The sequence below is a fragment of the Schistosoma mansoni genome, chromosome W, assembly GCF_000237925.1.
Source record: "Schistosoma mansoni strain Puerto Rico chromosome W, complete genome".
Taxonomy (NCBI): domain Eukaryota; kingdom Metazoa; phylum Platyhelminthes; class Trematoda; order Strigeidida; family Schistosomatidae; genus Schistosoma; species Schistosoma mansoni.
In genome coordinates, this window is record NC_031502.1 from 2,238,650 (window position 1) to 2,260,973 (window position 22,324).

A 22,324-nucleotide genomic window follows, 5' to 3' on the forward strand; every position below is an offset into this window, starting at 1 on the left:
TGTTATTGAATTTAAGTAGCTTCAATTTGTTACTGACTAGTTTAAAATATGTAATTAATGATCTAACAAATGTTGAAAAAACAAGGAATGTTCAAGCGAACAATCTTTTTTCATAACTTCATCTACAAACTCTTTGGTAATGAATTCATAACTGACCTAAGTTCGACGATCAGTAGAAACCTGGAGGTACTGTATGATTTCACAATATTGTCGATTGGTTAAAGTCGTACCTACACACTGCTGGACCCTAGACCAGCGATTTAGAGGCCAAACACTCACACGAAATATCGAAGGTCCTTGGTTCGATTTTCGGATGTGGGGTCGTGTATGTGCGTTGCTGAGGAATCCCATGCACAGTGCCTTTAAGTCTTAAATGGTGGTCCTAATTAAATCAACCCATTATTTCGATGAAATTCAACAATCTCCACAACCGCATACTGACAACAAATTCATAGTCTATATATCTGATACGTAAGTACAGAGGAAGTCGTGAAGATCATTCAGCTTGTAGTCTGACACAAAAGACTGACTTTAGTTAGACAACCATTAAAAACTGGGAAGCACTGGGGAGTCGTTTCATCTTAGTATGAGATTTCACAGTAAAACACATTCACGACCAAAGAAGAAGGTCGAACATTAAATATTTCGTATATAATGTAAAACTATGATCGTAAAGCGTGATTGAATTTGTTAGTTATATACATAAAAATGATAAAGTTTTTATGTGCACTAAGTGTTGTCGTTAGCAAAGTTGAAAAGTCATCCTAGAAGGAGTACATAAACATATAAGTTGAAGGAAACATTTAAATTCTTGGAATGTTGGGAGAAAAGAAGAAAGATATCAACACAGTTGTTTTCTTTTTGATTCCCAGATAGTTTCAATAATATGGAATTACATCGAGTCCTGTGCCATAAAATTACTCACACAAAGTTCTATCAATAACTAATAGGAAAGCAATAACTGTCATTAAGGAGACGATACTACAGTACTAATATAAAAATTAAATTTTGCGTTTCCACTATCAGTGTTCAACTGTTTTGAAAACTATTTGGGGTTATCAAAAATCTCCATTAAGTGAAACATAGAACGGTCACGCAATATAGAGGATTGGTTGAAGTAAAACATTTACGGCGTTGGATACCAGTTCAGTGGTCTTGAAATTAAGCGTTCTTGTGGAAGACCAAGGGTCTTGGGTTCGAGTTCCGCGTGCAGAATCGTGGTTGTACACTGCTGATGAGTCCTATACTACGACGAAACAGCCGTCCTAGGTTTTCAATGGTGTTCTAACATTGATCTATTCATGATCTCAATCAAAACTCAACAATCTCCACAACTCTCTACACATAATTGTTACATTAGGGTGAGATTTTTATGCACAAATTGCATCTTCAATTATCTTGAACAAAACAGACACTGAAAGCTAGGCAGTAATGAATAGCCGTTTCATCCTACTATAAGATTTTGAAGAGGCTTCCACTCATAGCAACACAATTATTTGAACTTAGAACCTTAAGTCGAGCTAGTCTCCTATAAATCACTGATCCATTATTTAGGATATTATAATTTTAACTTCAGTCAATTTCCAGTATATTATACATATTATTAGCCACTACGATCGAGGACTCACATCTTCGTTCTGATATGGTTGAAGTTCATCAGTCAAATGTTTACTTTATTTAATTACAGTAAATAAATACAATAATGGTGGTAACCGTATCCACGTACACATAGAATAACTGAATGTAAATAGACTCTTTACGAAAGCAACATATAAAAATAGTATGGGATGTTTCCCGTCACCTTTAAATGCAACACTAATTTAAAAATCTAAATGTCATTATTTAAATTCTTCTGTAAAGTTATGATAGAAATAATTTACGTAACATGTATTGCAGAGAATGAAAGGTGGCAAACAATGTACACTATAGATATATCATTAATTTATGGATTCAGTTATTATGTGGATGCAATTGTATTAACTTTCCTAGTTCATGAACAGTACAATTAGTTGGAATCTGAAGTGAAATGGCATTTAAACATTTAGATGTTGTTTATTTCTGATATTTTTTTCAAGTTAGAACCTTCATAGAAATATGATTTTCGACATACGACTTCATATAATTGTCTGGATGTTGCTTTTTCATTGTATTATACAAAGGAAAGATGTAGACTAGTTCAAGGTTGATCTTTCATTGCAAATAATATCAACCACTAGATAACTAATATTCGAACGACTGATAGGTCCTGGGTTCGAATCTCGCGAGGTGGGATCGTGGATGCGCACTGATGAGGAGTCCCACGATAGAACGAAACGACCGTCCAGTGCTTCCAGGTTCTCCATGGTAGTCTAGCTTCAATTGACTCGTGATCTCAACGATATAAAATTATTAAAATCTCCACAAAACCCCCTTCTGATTATCAATTAACTTGAGCTATGTTACTGGGTATTTATTTTTACACATTTATGTAGATCACATAACCGACCTTAAGAAGAAAAATATTCACAGAATTATCTATGAGTTTCAGATCAAGCGCCATTAGTAAATTTAAAAGGATTTACATTATGAGCTTTCAGTGTCTAATGTTTAATGATCATTATATGGACTATGGCTGATCAAAATGATGACTGATGTTCACTTGATTACCTCTTTAGTTATTTTTAGTCACTATACTTAAACATAAGCTATTTTATTTTAACCTATCAATAATTAGTGAATGTTTTGATCTGTGATGAAAGTCAACATCAGATTGAATGAAATGAAAATCAAACTAAATCTAATGAACTGCTTCACCATTTTATAAAAACAAAATGTTTTATCAACTTCTTTTTTTCATGATTGAAATTACGAACGGAAATTAGCAAGATCATCGTTTTAAAACAGAAACCATTGAACGGCTATTTTGTTGTAAGATTGGACTCCTCAGTAATAAACATCAGCAACCTCTGCAGATATCAAATTTATAAGGTGTCATGAACCAGGAAGAAACAGCTGTCTAATGATTTTTTGTTTTCAATGATAATCTAGCTAAGATCATTTCATGATTTTAACTATGAAAATTCTGCAACCACAAAAAATCCTGTACTAACTCATCATTTTTTAAATGTTACCTGATGATAGTCAACTAACACATTTCAGTAGAGATGTACAATCTTTGATATTGAACATTTAACGAATTCAAAACAAAACCTTACCTTTAGCTTTATTCGATTTAGTACGTGAGTAAATACCCTGAAAGTATTGTACATGTTTATGTGCAGCTGCTGCAGCCAACACTACATTTGAATTTGAATTCCCAATATGTTGATGATAATTTGAGTAAGGATATGGATTTAATGCATTAAAATCAAACATAGATGATTGTTGACAAGAAGGCGGTGGTGGTGGAGGTGGTAAAAACATTGAATTTGTTTGTTGCATTACAGGAAATGAAAATGAATGAGGATTTTGATGATGATAATCACGTGAATTTTGAATTGAATGATAGGCTGGCATTAATGAAGATGGTAATGTTGTAGATGATGAGGAGGATAATGATGTTGAAGTACAAAATGATCTTGGATATAATGAGTTCATATTTGATATATTAGTAGAACTATTCAATGTACTAAGTGAATTCGTTAAACTAGTTGTAGTTATTGTTCTTGTACAAGGATCAAAATTATTATATGACGCTGCAGCCATAGCAACACCATGGTATAAACAAGAACGTGCATAACTAGCAGCTGCTGCTGCAGCAACTACATTAACACATTGACACTTTGAAACGCCATGGCTATGGGTGCAAGTTATAGGCATAAAAGATGTATGATTATTATCATCATTATTGTCTATACATGACCAAGAACGTCCTAATGTTGCATTATCAGTATTAGAAGTATCAACAGTAGTACTTTTATTCAGTATGGAAGAACCACATTCTTCCATTTTAAGATGTCGTTGTTGATCTGGAAGTTCATGTGTGTGTGTAAAACTATTATTATCACTACTATTACTATTATTGTCATTATTATTATTATTATTATTATGTGAATAAGAATTCATTTGATGAAATCTATCATTTTGATTAAGATGATCATGATTTAAAGTATTCAAATCATTTAAATTTTGAACTAGCTCTGGTGTCATTGAAGAATTAGCTATAGAATGTATTAATTCATTCGAAGTAATAGAATTCATTGAACTAATAAAATGTTGTGATACCTCAGATGAAAATGATGACGAAGATGACGATGATGATGAAGAAGAAGAAGACGAAGAAAATGATGAAGTATTCGATGAATTAAATGTATTTCCATTTGATGTATTAAATCCCATTGAATTACCTAAAACAAATGCTGTAGATGGCCATAAATATTTCAAACTTGACATGGTTATTATTTTTAAACAATGTTCAATTTATGAATGATACCAATAACATATTCTCTTCACAGATTCTTCATGTTTGGTTTGGTTTGTATACATAGAATCCATTTATACATAAAATGCTTATTCATTATCACTAACTTATAATTAAATTTTTTTGTTTTTTTTTTATTCAAAAAGAAGAAAGAAAAAAAATCGGTTATCAATTTTAATATTTAAATTACTTTTTTTTCAGGTCAAATTTTTTTTCTTTTTTTTTGTTGCAGGGTAACAAATCAAATTCTTTCACTTATATATATAATAATCTGTATTCATATTTTTTTTATTTTTTATTTTTTTTTTTGGTGCAAAATATATTTTTCAATTTAATTAACTATGAAACTGAATGATTGATAGATTCATGAAAGTTTCATTTTGTTTTTTTGTTCTTTTTTTATTTGATTAGTTACTTATTTAAATGAATGAATATGTGTTGGATACGAAAAAAAAAATTAAAACAAAATGACACAATGAACAATGATACAATCGTGTAAAAAAAATTAATCAATATATTTGTTTATATGTTAGTCAGTTAGTTAGTTAGTTAGTTATTCGAATACATAGACGGATACAAAGAGTTCATTGATGAATATACATATGTATATAAATATACTCTCCACGAAGTGTTAAACTTTTGGATTTTCATCATGAATGTATGATTTGTCAGTTAAATAATCTTCATTAGTTCATACAAATATAGATTAGTAACTAGCAATGATAGATTCAGTTTATACAATATAGACATATAGATATAGAAACATTCTTTTCATAATTGATAATAAAATGTAAAGAAATTTAACTATACTACTTAAATAGTTAATACACAATTTAAAAGGAAGAAAGATTTATTGGATACTATCCAACTATATTATTATTATGATAATCATTATTATTATGATTATTATCGAAATCAACCAATCATAATTTTTGTCATTAATATCTGAATTATGATTGGTTAATTTAATTCCTATATACACATATAAGAGATAATAATGATAAGAAATATAAAACGATTTTTGTTTTATATAATTCTTATAGAAGGAAAAAAAGGGAAAGAGAATGAAAACAAGAAATTTCCGCTATTTTTATTTTCTACTCTCTAATTCATATTATGAAATGTAACAGTATTTTCTTTTTTGAGAAAAAAACACAACAAATTACTTACATTCATATATAGTAGTATCAATAAGAGAAAGATAGAGAGTTAAAGAGACAGGGATAGGAATAAATAAGAATAGAGAAAGAGAGAGAGAGAGAGTGACAGAACTGCAGTGAAATAAACTCATGCATACACATACACATACACACACACACACAGAGGGAGCTGGAATACGATATGGATAGAACTGAAAATTGCGAATAAAATGTATGATAGTCAATCATTATAAAATATTTGGTTGTGAATAATTAGGAGAGAAGAGAAAATTGTTGCGGGAAAAAAGATTTGTTCGTCTATTTATAAGTGTATTCTAGCTTACACTGAATTTTTCGTGATTCAGTTACATAGTGAACTGATGTATTTTTTTCTAGTAAAATACAGTAAGCAGATAATAATTTAGAAACTGTGACAATTCTGTAATCTTCACAAAACCTTATACTTATGATGATAATAATAATGACTAACTTCAAGTGGATTTCAACCATGCCGATTGTGAGGGAATAAAATATGATCGCTCAATATCGTCAATGGATTGAACTTAAACGTTCACACTTAATACTGAAGGTCCTAGATTCAGTACCCTATGAGGAGGTTGTGGGTGGGCACTGTAGAGGAATCCCATACTAGGGTGAAATAACTTTTCAGTGTTTCTTTGTGTTTAATGGTGATCTAGCCAAGATGAGCTCATGATTTAGAAACTACTAATCATAAAATATTATGTCATTTTATTTTCCCCTACTGGGTTATCACATAATCCTGTTAAATACAAAAATATACACCAGAAGGATAGTACTTTTTAGGGATATGACTGTAATCAGTATTTTACCTCAGACAACCAGAAGTGACAACAATATTGTTTCTTCATAACAAAAAGAGGGGGCTGGAAGAGATCAGTCCCAATAATAGAACACCATATCTTGCTCCACAGATTCCCGTCTCCAAAGATTAGGCTTTCGAATTACAAAGCTATCGCATCACTACATAAAGAAACGCTGTATGTGACCGGTTTCATGCTGTTGTCTGTTAGGCTCTAAGGTCAGTCTCCCAAACAGTTAAGACCACTCCTAAAATAGTTTCATTTTCAGGTACCTCAAGGAAAATTACTTTTCGATGGTGTTGGCGACAGGACAGAGAAAACCACTCACACACCTCTAACAAGAAACGAAATCAACACTTCACGACCAGATTCTTTTTGCTGACAAGACAATAACTTTGAAATTCGTTTACAAAAGCTCTACTGAAAGCCTATAACCCTGAATAATGAATTAAATCATAAATGAAATAGCAGCTTATGAATAATATTGGATGAGAACAGTAAATGACTAAGGTCGAAGATGTAGATTACTTAAACTTCTGAATGATATAACCATGAAAGACAGGTACTCGCCAAAGGAACCACCATGATTCAGAGAAAAGGATAAGGATGGAAGACGAGGATTTACTAGATACTAAACACATATCAAAACTGCATCTGAAGTGATTGATTTTAAAATTCACTGATCAGCAGTCGGTTTCGAATGAATCAAGCAGAGTAACAGTTGACAATCAGTAATTTCATGGATAAAACCGTTTTATAATGTCATAAGAGTGAACTGTTAAAGTTAACAAATATAAATAATTGATAAGGTTATGAAATCACTATTCATTAAAATGTGATTAAATGTCAAAAACAATGGAAAATAAAAACCGATTTTATAGGTCACTTGAACTGCAACCAATTAAGATTACCGTCATAAAAAATAACTATGCCATGTTTTATTGTTTAAAAAGGTAAAAAGGTTTACAGTACACTAATTTTGAGTAAACTCTAAAGAATAACACAAAGAAGTGCATATAAATATTTATTACTAACTTACTTACGCCTGTTATCCCTCGCGAAGGAGCATAGACCGTCCACCAGCATTCTCCACAAAACCCAGTCCTGGGCAATTCTTTCCAATTCTTTCCAGTTAACATTCATTCTTTTCATATCTGCTTCTATTTTTCGGAGTAATGTGTTCTTTGGCCTTCCTCTTTTCGGATTTCCTTCCGGATTCCAAGTTGGGGCTTGCCTCGTGATGCAGTTTGGTGATTTCCTCAATGTATGTCCGATCCACTTCCAAAGGCTTTTCCTAATTTCCTCTTCATCTGGAAGCTGTCTTGTCCTCTCCCATTGTAGACTATTGTTGATGGTATTCGGTCAATGGAAATTCAGTATCTTAGGTAGACAATTGTTTATAAATACTTGTACCTTCTTGACGATGGTTATAGTAGTTCTCCACGTTTCAGCTCCGTACAATGGTACTGTGTTGACGCTCGTATTGAAAATTCTCACTTTGAAATTAGTTGGCAGTTGTTTCGAGTTCCATATGTTCTTCAATTGTAGAAATGCTGTTCTTACTTCGCCAATCCTCACCTTTACATCTATATCATATCCACCATGTTCATCGATGATGCTTCCCAGATACGTGAATGTTTTCACATCTTCCAGAGTTCCTCCATCAAGTGCGATTGACTTGGCGTCCTCCATATTGTATTTGAGGATCTTGCTTTTTCCTTTGTGTAAGTTGTGGCCTATCGATGCAGAGGCTGCTGCATAAATATTTGATAGCTGTCCAATTAATGTAGAATATACTGCTGAATACTAGATAAGTAGTTTGTTGCAATTATTTGTAACAATTGTTTATGAGATTTTTCTCTAGCTCAATATAAAAAAGGGCAAAAGAGAAAATTGTTTGACTAAATAATCTGTTTATTTGGGTTGTTAAGTTCATCAGTACAGCGCTTTTAACGGACTCAATACAATCTAAGCTCACATTATCATTCAGGTATATTGTGTTCTAAGTTCGCAGATGAACTAGCTCTTCTATCCCATACATTGCAACAAATCGAGTTGAAAACAGTTATTTGAATACAAGATAAAATTTCTATTCATCAAAACCAATCTACCCCCTTTAAACAATATCAACATGTAACTTTTTTTTGTCTGATGTAATCCAGTTTTCTTATTACTTCATAAAAGGTCAATTTATAAAAAAAAAGAAAAAAATTGAAAAAGAAGTATAAAGAAGGTCAATTTTTCAAACAAATAAAAAAACACTTCCTTGGTGGTCTAACTTCAATGGGCTCACGCTTTCAATTATGAAAATGCTAAATCTCTACAAAACCCCTTCTGAAAAAAATAAGACAAATAACACATCTAGAACCATTTCACTTATTGTTCGCATTTTATATGATTATCATTATTACTATTGTCATTATTATTATTATTATTATTATTAGTAGTAGTAGTAGTAGTAGTATCAGTTTTAGTAACTTGACCATTTTTATTGAATCTTATGTTCTACAAACTGAATGGTAGTGTATACCTTTGTGTCTATGTGCCTATCCACTTATATATAGATGTACAGACATACACATGTTCTTAAGTGTAGGTGATAATGTCTTCTTTATTTATTTATATATATGTACTCAATATTGTTACATTAATAAATGACTTTTATAATTTTTTTTCTTTTATTCTCATTATTATTTTATTTATGTTTATAAAAAAATTTGAGTCTAAAAAAATTTATTTTTTCTGAAAAAAATTTTCATATTCCCCCCCCACACATTATTTATTGTATAATGAATGAACCTGTTGTATATAATCATATATAGATATAGATTATATATATATAGAGAGAAAAAATACGAGGAGTAATCATATGCTTAACTAAACCCAGCATGTAGTCTGATAATAAATAGAAATGAGTCTAAGAAATAAAAAACTTGACTATTGAATTGAAGTCAAATAGATTTGGACACAAGTATACATATATGAGTACACTTTGAGTGTGTGTGTGTATGTATGTAGGTATGTAGGTGTACATCAATGTGAATGTATATTTAGGTGCTAGAATACTAAAACACTTTCATACTTTACAATATATATTGACAATACAACATAAGTAGATCAAAAGAACCTTCAACTGGTTAATCAATTACCTTTGTAAGCAGTAAATCTCATGACGACTTTCTGACGATGATGGTGATGATGATGTTATCCTACCCATATCATATATGTCACCAAAAAAATAAAATAAATGTGTAATAATGAACAAATTAAACCAGGGAAACTCTGTTTTACAATAATAAGTTATTTTCGACCAGCATCTATTCGAATACTAAATGATAAATACTATATTGTACAGAAAAAAAAAACGAGCAAACAATCATGTCATTTCATTAATACCAAATACTTGTTTAGTTTAAAGAATGAAATAAATGAAGCTGGACAATAGTTAGGGGGGGAATAACAATATTTGTATCAAGAGGGAACTATACTCGTAGAGTATTGAATACAAATAAATAGTAATACTAATCTGTCAACATTCCCACATTTTATTGGAAATAATAATGTCTATTATTATCTATGAGAAAATGTAATATGAAAATCCCCCAATTTATTTATTCGTTTATACAAGTTTATTATTCAGAGAAAAATATCTCTTCTGAAAGTCCACAAACGGTAATTACAATTGTAAGCAAAGATGGATAGTGGCTAGCAGTGGAATATAGGATGCACGTTTCGTCCTATTTGGGACTCGCCAGCTGGATGTACCTGCATCTCAGAGTTGAGTTGATGTTCACTCTGGGACTCGAACCAAGTACCGTTTGCTTCAAACGCTATCGCGTTATCCACTCAGCTACTGAGTCCTGATAGCCCCTTGCTTGTGCGATGGGGTTAAGATTTCAAATTCACTTGGTATTGTTTGTTTGAATCTTCCCATTGATGTATAGGAGTGCGATTCATCAGTCTCTTATTGGTACATACATTTCATAACTATGATGTTATTATATTCATCAAAATTACTGGTGAGACTATAGTTTATGGAGATCTTTAAGCAACAATTAAGTGATTTCGAGAATATCCACCTAATAACTTGGACTAAATGATTATGATAAACTAGTGTGAGGAATTCCAATTATGATTAACAGTTGATGATTGGGGTTTTCTATCACGAACTGATATCAGCTATAATACCAAAATGTAAGACCTGTTATCGTAAATCTGGTTGGTTCGTTCATAAATTATAGTCTCGACAAATTACTGTTAAAATATTCAGACAACTAAAATTAATATCTCATTGATCACATTATTTACTCATTAAAAATTGGGGAGATATTTTCAGAAGATTCATGAAAATTTTTTTCATTTACATTAAGAAGTGACCATAGTCAGATGACCAATGAAAAGCATTGGATAGCTGTTTCGTCATATTATAGAACTATGTTTTGCACTGTGAATCCACTAACCTATTTGGGATTAGACCCAGATATCAAAATTATTGTTTAAATTTTAAGTCACCGAATTGGAATCCATTGGTTTGTATTTCAAAATTCCTTTAATTAGTGATATTCCTTAATCATCTCTCAGTACTACTGGTAGATAAATTGTTCATAACCGACATGTTTAAACTTCACTGATCATTACTGCCCAATAAGACTCATAGAACTGATGTCCATACATAACGAAAATCATCTTTCTTTTCAACTGGTTATCTACAATTTATTCATTATTATGTCAAATCATTCGTTAGTATAAATGAGAGATATCGTTTAGATTTCTTTTACTTACATCTGTAAGGGTTTAGCTAAAGTATATTGAGTTTACTTCTTTGTATGGAAACCAAAACAGGTCTCCTCCTCACATACACTTGAAGAAATAAAGGAATCGAAAATACCAATTAACGGATAGTAAGAGATTTTTAAAGAATTGGTAAAACTTAGTTTAGTAAAATGCAGTAGATATTGAGAAAATTATTATTTATTAAATTTTATTATTGCTCAGTTATCCCGCGTGCGAGAACATGGATGCGCGTTGCTGAGTAGTCCCATACTATAACAAATCGGCCGTCCAGTGCTTACATATTTTTAATGGCAGTCTTACATTGATCAATTCATGATCTCAATCATATTACTTGGTTATATTCACCTCTTGTAAAGTTTGTCGATAGAAACTTTGGTTAAAACTACATATTAATTAAAGAGGTACCAGATATATATGCGCCACACAAATTTCATTTGATTTGTGTGAGGGCTGTGATACTACTCAGGTGCCGAAACCGAAACAGGTGGTTTTTTAGGGAGCCACACCCTGAGCCTTTGACCTAAAGGTCTGATCCACAAAGCATTGGAGCATCGTGAGTAGATGCAGTCCCATAGTAGCCAGTGACCAACAATCAGTTCATACACTATTTGTTCCCTCAGGATCGTGGAGCCCATATGCACCATTGGTTTGGAATCAGAGTTTTCCAACTCCCCTAGATGGGTTCTCTGTGTCCACCAACCCAGTTAAAGCTCCGGACATTCACTTTCGTCCTCCCGATTTCGTAAACAAAACCCCCGCCACTATGAGAAGGCAGTGAGTAGGACTTCCCTGACGGAGGCTTTATACGCGTGACCATGTGAGAGCATTTCGAGAGGGAGAGCGGACTCTCCCCACTCTCGGCCATACCAGGGCATTTGGGGGCAAGTAAAAATTTATGAATTATTTCCTTTTGAAAACCGGAACTATTATTTTCCACATTTTTTATTTGATCATTATTTTAAGTATTGAACAATGAAACAAGATTACTTTGATGATTTATAATTGAAAATTATGTCAGATACATTTTAAAAATCCTAATATTTGCCATCTGTAGTGACTAGCCCTAAGTCAAACCCACCTAGATTATTCTAGCTTCTGGATAAACCAATTTATTCATTCACTTTGAATCATGTTTTCACCTTGTTAATTATTCACTTATCAACCTCGCCTCTCGTTAGTTTGCATTACTTCACTTCACCTCAATTCGATTTGATCATAAATATTAAGTAACGGTTAATTCAAGTGAGTTGGCTCAAATACCTTCTCTAATCTGTTTTGCTTTGCTCTTTTCTAATCCCTTTCTTCGTTTCGTTTCTTTGATTGTCTGGTTGGATCAACGATTGTATGCAATATACGTATTCTAAATCCATTCCGTTAAGTCGATAACTATATGTGAGGATTGACTGAATATATATTTCCATAGAAATCATCCTACGTTACAACTGAAGTTAGATAATGGGCCACTAAGCATCCAAAATAAAATAAAAGCTTCATTAAATCTTTTCCAATAAAATGGTCACAGTTTATTTACAATAGATTTTTATGATTGTATATAGTCAGATCATCTTCTGATTTACTCTCACTTGTTCATTCATTCACTTACTCACTCACTTATCACCATTAATCGCCTCGAAAACCGACAACCATTGATCTTGTCTATATATATTTTACAAATGAAAAAAGAAATAAAAAGATGAATATCTATTTCATGAACCCTATTTTTATGTTCAAGTGTAGTTAACACTGACAGCTGACAATAATTGCGTGTTATATTCAATTTAATTTTTATATAAATACATAAGAAGTATAAGATTAGACGTATCTAATATCAGGTTGGATTAATTCATTCAACCGTATTATATACATGATTATAAAGAAATTATCATCATCTTATGTTTGTCACAGCAACATGGTCATTTTCTTTAGTTGGTTTTAAATATATCTATACTATTTGACAAATACAATAGTCATAATCACTTTGTGTTCAAATTATAAAAAAAAAAAAAGGAACAACTGATGACAATATTTGACTTTTATAAAGAAAACATTGATCAACAAAAAAAAAAATGCTATTCAAGGATATTTAAATACAGTGGATTCTTTCCACTTCTTTTCTTTCCTTTCGGTCAGATAGATATACATTTCATAGTTCATTATCACTACATGTAATATGTGCATATGTTTATTATAAATAAGCGCTAATTTTCTATTTCAATGATAGCTTTACATTTAATAAACGATTCATTCAAAATGTTTTAACTATCTTATAAAAGATGACCTTAAGAAATAGATAATATTTTAAGTATCATGTGACCTTTTTGAAGGTATAGTTAAATGAAATGCGCACGCACATATACATATATATGTAAAATATACTCATAAAATGATGTACATCATCAATTCATACAAACTACAATTGACAATATAAAAGATTAAAATTGTCGAAATAACTAACATTCATGTCAAGGATACAAGAATGATGTTCGTTTCACATTAGAACATTAAAGAGAACCTTTTTTTCTTCTTCTTCTTCAAAATACACCTGCTCATAATGTACAAGTGAAAAAAAACCCAGTTGCCTAGTGATACATTTTTATTAAGATGAATAAATATCCTTAAATTGTCATCATGAATCAAAATTGAATTTTAAAATGAAATTAAAGTACACTGTATGATAACTAATAACAAGTTAGATTCTAAAAAGAGCTTATCAGTACAAAGTTTACATTAAGGAAATTCTTAATCATCGCTTAGATCTACTTAATTTTATGAATATACAAAACGATGTTTGGTATACGTAAGGAAAAAGCAAGATTCTCAAATACAACACAGAGAACACCAACCCAATCACACTTGATGGAGGAACTTTGGAAGAGGTGGTAACATTCACGTACCTAGGAAGCATCGTTGATAAACAAGGAGGATCTGATGCAGATGTAAAGGCGAGGATTGGCAAATAAAGGACTGCATTCCTACAGTTGAAGAACATATGCAACTCAAAATAACTGTCAACTAATTTCAAAGTGAGAATCTTCAATACGAACGTCAAGACAGTCAGTCCTACTGTACGGAGCTGAAACGTGGAGAACTACCACATCTATCGTCAAGAAGGCACAAGTATTTATAAACAGTTGTTTACGCAAAAATACTCAACATTCACTGGCTGGATAATATAAACAACAGCGTTTTATGGGAGAGGACAAACTAGCTTCCAGCTGATGAAGAAATTAGGAAAAGACAATGGAAGTGGATTAGACATATATTGAGGAGATCACCAAACTGCATCACGAGTCAAGCCCCAACTTGGAATCCTGAAGGGAAGCGTAAAAGAGGAAGGCCAAATAACACATTACGTCGGGAAATAGAATCAGATATGAAAAGGATGAATGTTAACTGGAAAGAATTGTAAAGGATCGCCCAGGACAGAGTTGGATGGAGAATGCTGGTGAGCGGCCTATGCTCCTCCACGAGGGGTAACAGGCGTAAGAGAGAGAGAGTTTGGTATACGTAGAATAGTGACTATATTATAAATATCTCAAATCTACAAAAGAATCTTAGTTAGGAGTATTAGATTTAACGGATTTGAATTTCACGATTAGTCAGAACTGAATATGTTAATTAATAGCAATGAACTACTAGGTTCATAGTTTCAATGTCACTATTAGTAGAGAGATTATTCAGGAAGTACATTTCATTTTCCCGATTACGATACTGAATGATCAAAGTTCAATTACATGCAGTACAAAATAATTATCACATCTACAACTGTCTTAGTAATGAGATATTCAACTATAAAGTTTCTTATCAGTTACCCTGATATAAATCATTAAGTACAGATTTATGAGTTTGGCTTCGAGTTACAATCCTACAGCCCAATCCAAATAAGATAAGACAAAACTTGAATCTGTAATTTAATAGTTCCAAGTCCAACACCTTAACTATAAAAACATTGCTCCACATTAATACAGCATTCATATTTTCATTTATTACCCAACAATAAATCAAATATTTATTGCATTACATAAGTCATTCATATTAAAAGGCCTATTTACTATATCTCAGAAGGGGTTTTGTGGATATTTCAGTATTTTCATAGTTGAAATCATGAGTCAATCGAAGCTAGACCACCATGGAAAACCTGGAAGCACTGGACGGCCGTTTAGTCCTATTATGGGACTCCTCAGCAATGCGCATCCACAATCCCGACTCACGAGCGAGATTCGAACCCAGGACCTATCAGTCTCGCGCCACAGCACTTAACCGATAGACCACTGAACTGACACTTAATGGTGTTAATGTTTAACTTCAACCAATCCACGATGTTTGAGCAACCGTTCACCAATTGTCTTCAGTGAGTTCATATCTCTACAACAGACTTGGTTGAACTCCACTGGTCACTGCTATTTACTATATAATATGTAAATGTGTGATGTTCAATAATCAATTGATTTTCCATTAAATAAACTACAAAACCTCTAGAAATACTCATAGTTAAAATCAGTGAACTTGAAAAGTAAAAAAATCATACTGAAATATCTTCTTTTCCCATCATCAATGGATACCGACTGATACAAAAGAATTCAAATCATACAAGTCACCATCATTATTAAAATACTGTGATGAAGAAACATTGAATTCCTACGATAATGTAACAAAGTAATAATAATAATGACAATTATATATTTGTCAATTGACCAATAAGAAGTGTTTATCCCGTTATGGATCAATGATTCAATGAATAGATAAATAAAGAGTGACTACTTGAATGAATATCATAAAAGAAGCAGTCCTCATAATGATGCAGTATCAATTAATCAGTTGGACAAAAAGGAAAGGATATATATTTGTGTATATCTGTGACTCATCTGAATAGGTTATACAGGAGACTTTATAGTCCATATGCAATTTTGTTAAAAAGAAGTCTAGAAATTCAAGAAGTATCATTTGAAGAATGGTGAGACTATAATTTATGGACGACTTTTAAACAACACTCAAGTGAACGTAAGAATATCACCTAATAACTAGGACTAAATGATTATGATAAACTAGTATAAGGAATTCCAATTATGATTAACAGTTGATGATTGGGGTTAGGAATCAGATTTCGGTTTTCTATCACGAACTGATATCATCTATAATGTCAAAATGCTATTTAACTAAACTGAATAAAATTCACATCAAAATTCAAGTTTGTCTATAAATTATAGTCTCTTCTGTAAAATTTATTTATCAAGTACAGATTCATATAATTGATTACTAGTTCTCATACCTTAAGTGTGCACATTAGTAATTGTGCTATCCAGTGAGCTAAAGCAAAACAGATGAATCTAGGTTTAGACCTGTTACCGGGTAACTGAAAGTCCAGCGTTAAAACCATTGGGAAAATATACCATTACTAAAATCTATTGGGAGACAAATCTTTCTATTTTAAGATCTGTATAACTATTGATCGGGAGAATTTTCATGCTGATACACCCATCAACTCATCGCTAGGTTATCTATGACTCATAGTATTACTGTTTCAGTAGGAAAACTAACGTATAATTTGGTTATAATCTATATTACTTAAGTACGTTTATTAAGTAGACTGTGATAAAAAAATATATAGTCAAATCATTTTCAAGTTTTAATGTTAGAATAAAACCAAAATATACAAATGAAAATATCTAATCGATAGTCAGCATTCTTAAACCCAACTGACTCTTGTCTGAATACTTAGGCTTTAAAAAGTGTATTCTTACTATAAGTGAATGTCTTTATCTTTTAACTGGATTTAGGTTTGTGCTTCCCTCCAATCTTCTTGTATTTCTCACGATATGAAATCATCAAAACATAACAAGTCGAATTTGCATTTAACTGAATGTTTTCATGATGAATAAACATAAACAGTGTTGTCTCAAACAGTCAAATTAAAAGAAGAAATAATTATACATTATAGATCAGAAGGGGTTTTGTGGAGATTTTAGTATTTTCATAGTTGAAATCATAAGTCAATTGAAGCTAGACCACCATGGAAAACCTAGAAGAGATATTACCTTGAGTTCTAGTATGAAGCAGTGACCAGTGGAGTTCTACCAAGTCTGTTGTAGAGATATAAACTCACTGAAGACAAATGATGAACGGTTGCTCAAAATCGTGGATTGGTTGTAGTTAGACATTAACACCATCGGATGCCGGCCTGCTCAGTGGTCTATCGGTTAAGTGCTCTAGCGTGAGACTGATAGGTCCTGGGTTCGAATCTCGCTCGTGAGTCGGGATCGTGGATGCGTAATGCTGAGGAGTCTCACAATAGGATGAAACGGCCTAAGAGCAGTGCTTCCAGGTTTTCGATGGTGGTCTAGCTTCGATTGACTCATGATTTCAACTATGAAAATTATCCATTAAGTTGGAAATAAACAATGTCTCAAGAATTTGACCGGAACCAGACTAAAACGTGGATTTTTAAATAGCTCTTTTAAATTTCTGTACCACAAGTGTGTATCTGTATTCTAGACTAAGAAGTCTGCACTCAAAATGATTGGTTCTCAAGGATACTAGGAATGATTATACAAGTACACATAGATTTATTTCTGTATCATTGTTAGTTAAAGTGATAATAAGTTTTCTGCTTTGTTTTATCTTCTTTATTGTTCATTCCTAGGTCAACAGTCATTAAGAGAATGATAGAAGTTTATCTGAAATTTAGTTTACATTTTGCCTACATTAATGTATTGTATTCAGAAGAGCTTTTCTTGGTTTTCAATAATTTTCTCAGTCGGCGACGAAGATTTTTTCAAAATTAACTACTCCCTACAATCTCTTAAATAAAAACCGTGATTTCACTTTTGCGTAACTTTGAAAAATTGCTTGTCAAAGTTCCAGTAGTTCGTTGGATTCAATGTAACTCATTATTATTATCATTAGCTTTATCAAATTTAATATTTTTGGTACAATATAAAATTCTCACTACAGAGTATTTCAACAAGTTTCCATTTCTTATTTATTCATTGTTAATGACGATAAAAACTGAGTGTTTGCTAACATCTCAGGAATCAACATCTAAATAAAGTACATTCTTTTCGATGCATATTGCCAGCAACCATAATGTTTCTGATAGGGTTCTTTTGTAACTTGTATTGCAAAAAGTCGTAAACTTTTCACAAACTCACATGTTTAGCTGATGCAATAAGTTGGCATAATGGTCTGTCAAAACAAATAAAAAAAACAGATAAGTTGTTGAAATATCTAGATGACAGGAACAAATAGCCCAGATATTGAAACAGGCCGCCTTATTTGTCAAGTATAAAGCTGTTTGTTAGTCAGTAGATGATTTTGTTAAATTATATCACAAACTGATTGAAATTAGAAAAATATACCTATGGATCCCGATAAACAGGTTAAAACTATGTAGCTGACCACAAATCCAAAGATGAGTTCTCAGTTCGAACTCTGAAGTTGACTTGATGAAATGAATTATCAGACAGTTTGATAACTTGATTTCATCTACAAATTCATTTATACAATACATTGTAAATCATATTACCCTACTATGAAATTAAATTCTATATTTCATACTATCATGAAAAAAAGCATATTAACCTTGTATTATTATTATTAGTATTACTATTAAACCAGTTATTATTGGGAATTAATTTAAACTTATATTATACATATATATACATATATAGTTAATGGGAAATATATATTTCAGAAGGGGTTTTGTAGAGATTTAATATTTTCAAAGTTGAAAGCATCAGTCAATTGAAGCGCACTACTGAGGAGTCCCACAATAAGACGAAACAACCGTCCAGTGCTTCCAAGTTTTCCTTGGTAATCTATCTGCAACTGACTCATGCTTTCAACTATGGAAATATATTCATTTTCTATTGTTTGTTTGAATCTTCCCATTGATGTTTAGGACTGCAACTAGTCAGTCTCTGATTGGTATATATGCATACGGTGCGTATTGCCTCAAAATAGCCTTAATTCACAAGCATTGTAAGCAAAGATGGATAGTGGCTAGCAGTGGAATCCAGTTTGATGCGCGTTTCGTCCTATTTGGGACTCGTCAGCTGGATGTACCTGCATCTCAGACTTGTTAATGTTCACTCTGGCACTCGAACCTAGTACCTTTCACTTCAAACGCCATCGCGTTATCCATTGGAAATATATATTTACTGTTTTCTAATCAAATTAATCGTAAATAAAATAGGGAAAGAAAATATCAGAATTATTTAGTTTTATTCCATTTCTTAACTGTAATAATAATAATAAGGAAATAAATAAATAAATAAGGGAAATTATTATTTTAATATCCTAAGGCTATTTTCATTTTTAATACGTTTCACATTTGTTCATGTGTTTTACTATCAATAATTATGTATATGTAATAATGTGATTGGCTCATTGAATATGTATGTGCGTGTGTATGTAGGTATGTATGTGCGTGTATATGTATGTATGTATGTATGTAAGTATGTGCGTATGTATGTATGTATGTATGTATGTATACATTTATAGTTGTACACACTTGTCACATTTATATTTATCGCCATTCTTGTACATTGAACAAATATTCTAAAAATGAATGAATTAAACAAAATAAAAAAAAAATAAAAAAAAATACAGTGTCAAACAGGTTGAAATGTCTCAAGAGATTTATTTAAATCGACTATATATATTTATATATTTGTATGTGTATACTTTCACTTTACACTGATATAACAGGGAAAATAATGAATATTATAGAAATTAGTTTGTTTTTCAAAAAATGTTTCAAGGAAAAGAATGAAGAAAAATTTTTTTTCTTCCTTTTTTCTTTTCTTTTTCTCAAAGAAATAAGATTTAATGAAGCGTAATGAAGTTTGATTTCAGTATATCTACATATATACATATATATATAGTTTATAAAATGTTTAAAATTATATAAGTTTGATCATTTAAGCAAGTAATTGTGTATGGTAGATAAACAAAATTTGAAAAGAAAAAAAAGAAGAAACAACCTTCATTACAATTTTAAAAATAAATTTAGTCAATTGAATAATTGAAATTATATAATGTTTTATCTACTTTTAATAATTACATAATTGTATATATATGTGTCAATAAAGTTAACTGAATATTTATGATTAATTAAGATGTTTCACATATTGTACAATATTCCCGCGGCTATTATTAATTTATTCAATAAATATTATTAGAAGGAGAAGATGGATAGTGGCTAGCAGTCCAACCCAAGACGTGCGTTTCGTCCTATTTGAGATGCAGGTACATCCAGCTGACGAGTTCCAAATAGGACGAAACGCTTGTCAAACTGGATTACACTGCTAGTCACCATACATCTTTGCTTACAATGCTTGTGAATTTAGGCTATATCGAGGAGATACACACAGTATGCACATATGCTAATTAGAGACTGACCAGTTGCAGTCCTAAAAACATCGATGGGAAGATTCAAGCAAACAATACTAAGTAAATTTATTATCAGAAGGGGGTTTTGTGGATATTATAGTAGTTTTAATATTTGAGTTCAGGAATCAGTTGAAGCTAGACCATCATGGAAAACTTGGAAGCACTGGACGGCCGTTTCCTTCTATTGTGGGATACCTCAGCAGTGCGCATTCACGATCCCGCCAGTGGAGTTTAACCAGATTTGTTGCAAAATAGTAACTCATTGAAGACAATGGTGAATGTATCGCCGAATTTCGTGGATCGGTTAAAGTTAGATAATAACACCGTTGGATGCTGGCTCAATGGTTTAGAGGTTAGGCGCTCGCGTGCGAAACTGATAGGTTCTAGGTTCGGACTTCACGATGCGGAATCATGGATGCGCACTGCTGAGGAGTCTCACAACAAGACGAAACGGCTGTCCAGTGCTTCCAGGTTTTCTATGATGGTCTAGCTTCAATTGATTCATGATCTCAACTATTAAAATAAATAAATATTAGTTCAAAAATGTAAAATTCATAATTTCAAGTTCAATCTCATTTCAGAAAGTCTTGCTTACAATTCAATGTTAAAAAGATTTTTCCACTTTTTTTTATTCATTTTAATGAATTGTTTTAAGAAGGTGTTGAAGATTTATAGTTCAAATGGATGATTTTGATATTGTTGAGTATTCTGAACTAGATGGTGGTTGGAGGTGGTCAACTAGATCACAGTATTTCAAGGCTAATTCACTGATAAATTTATATTTTTGAATCAGTTCATATATTTTCGAAGCTTAAGATACATTGGATAATTTAAAAAGTTATTCGCATTTTGATTGACGAGATTATATTGCTATAAACTGACTGATTACTGTTGTATCTATCTAGGAGATATTCCATTAAGAGATTAATAAAATATGTGATTTAACATATTGATTATTTTTTATTGGTGTTAGTAATATATTTGTTTATTTCACAACATTCGTTAACTGGTTGTGTACGTACGACTATTATAATGGTGAATACTTAAAATATATATTCATTCAAACTAAAGGATAACAATAGCTTTACTCAGAGCTATAAATTTTGTCACAGTACAAAGCTGGCGAATGCTGGTCGGTGGCCTATGCTCCATTGGGAGTAACATGCGTAAGTAAGTAAGTAAGTAACAAAGTTCTTAGCATTAATCATGGAATGTTACAATAAATATCTCTTTTACATGGATTCCAAGTGTAATCATTCAAAACATTGTTTATAAATATTCTTAACAGTCAATCCTTGATACTCATATTCTACCCATTCAATTGTCACTGTAAGGATTTTGGGAAGATGTTAGTATTTCCGATGGTTTTCACTGGTAGTCTAGCTTAAATCGACCCATGAATTCAAATGTGAAAATACAATTCAGTTGTCACAATTATTCTCCTATCAAGTGTTTAGTTTACAATTTGTGTATCGTTTGTTCCATCAATGGATTTATAAAAAGGATAATACACCAAGAAGAACAGTGTTCTTTTTAAATGAAATATTTAGACAGTTGAAACATAAGTTGCTCTAATGTTATAAAAGGCCACTTTTCATCTAACAATTAATGCACTGATTATAGTAAATTAACCAATGCAAGTCTTTTTTCTCTTTAGTACTGATTATACTGAAAAGATAAGTTTTATTTTATAATCAGTAAGTTAAATGACTTGAAAGTTTAATCCTAAGTAGTTGGCATAAAATAAATAATCTGAAGTT

General features: G+C 31.6%; 1 protein-coding gene and 1 non-coding gene across 2 annotated transcripts in view; both read right to left on the reverse strand.

The window, feature by feature from the left end:
• Positions 1 to 3,927, reverse strand: part of Smp_142940 (putative paired box protein pax-6) — a gene marked incomplete at both ends in the record, with an annotated part of 34,593 nt that extends 30,666 nt beyond the window's left edge. The window contains one exon of the mRNA XM_018799904.1: positions 3,195 to 3,927. Coding sequence (XP_018653771.1) covers positions 3,195 to 3,927 — 733 coding nt within the window. The remainder of the gene's footprint in view (positions 1 to 3,194) is intronic.
• A 6,243-nt stretch (positions 3,928 to 10,170) lies between these two features.
• Smp_tRNA_02148_Pseudo_TTG.1.1 lies at positions 10,171 to 10,237 on the reverse strand. The gene has a single exon. It is a non-coding gene (tRNA).
• Positions 10,238 to 22,324: the final 12,087 nt, after the last annotated feature.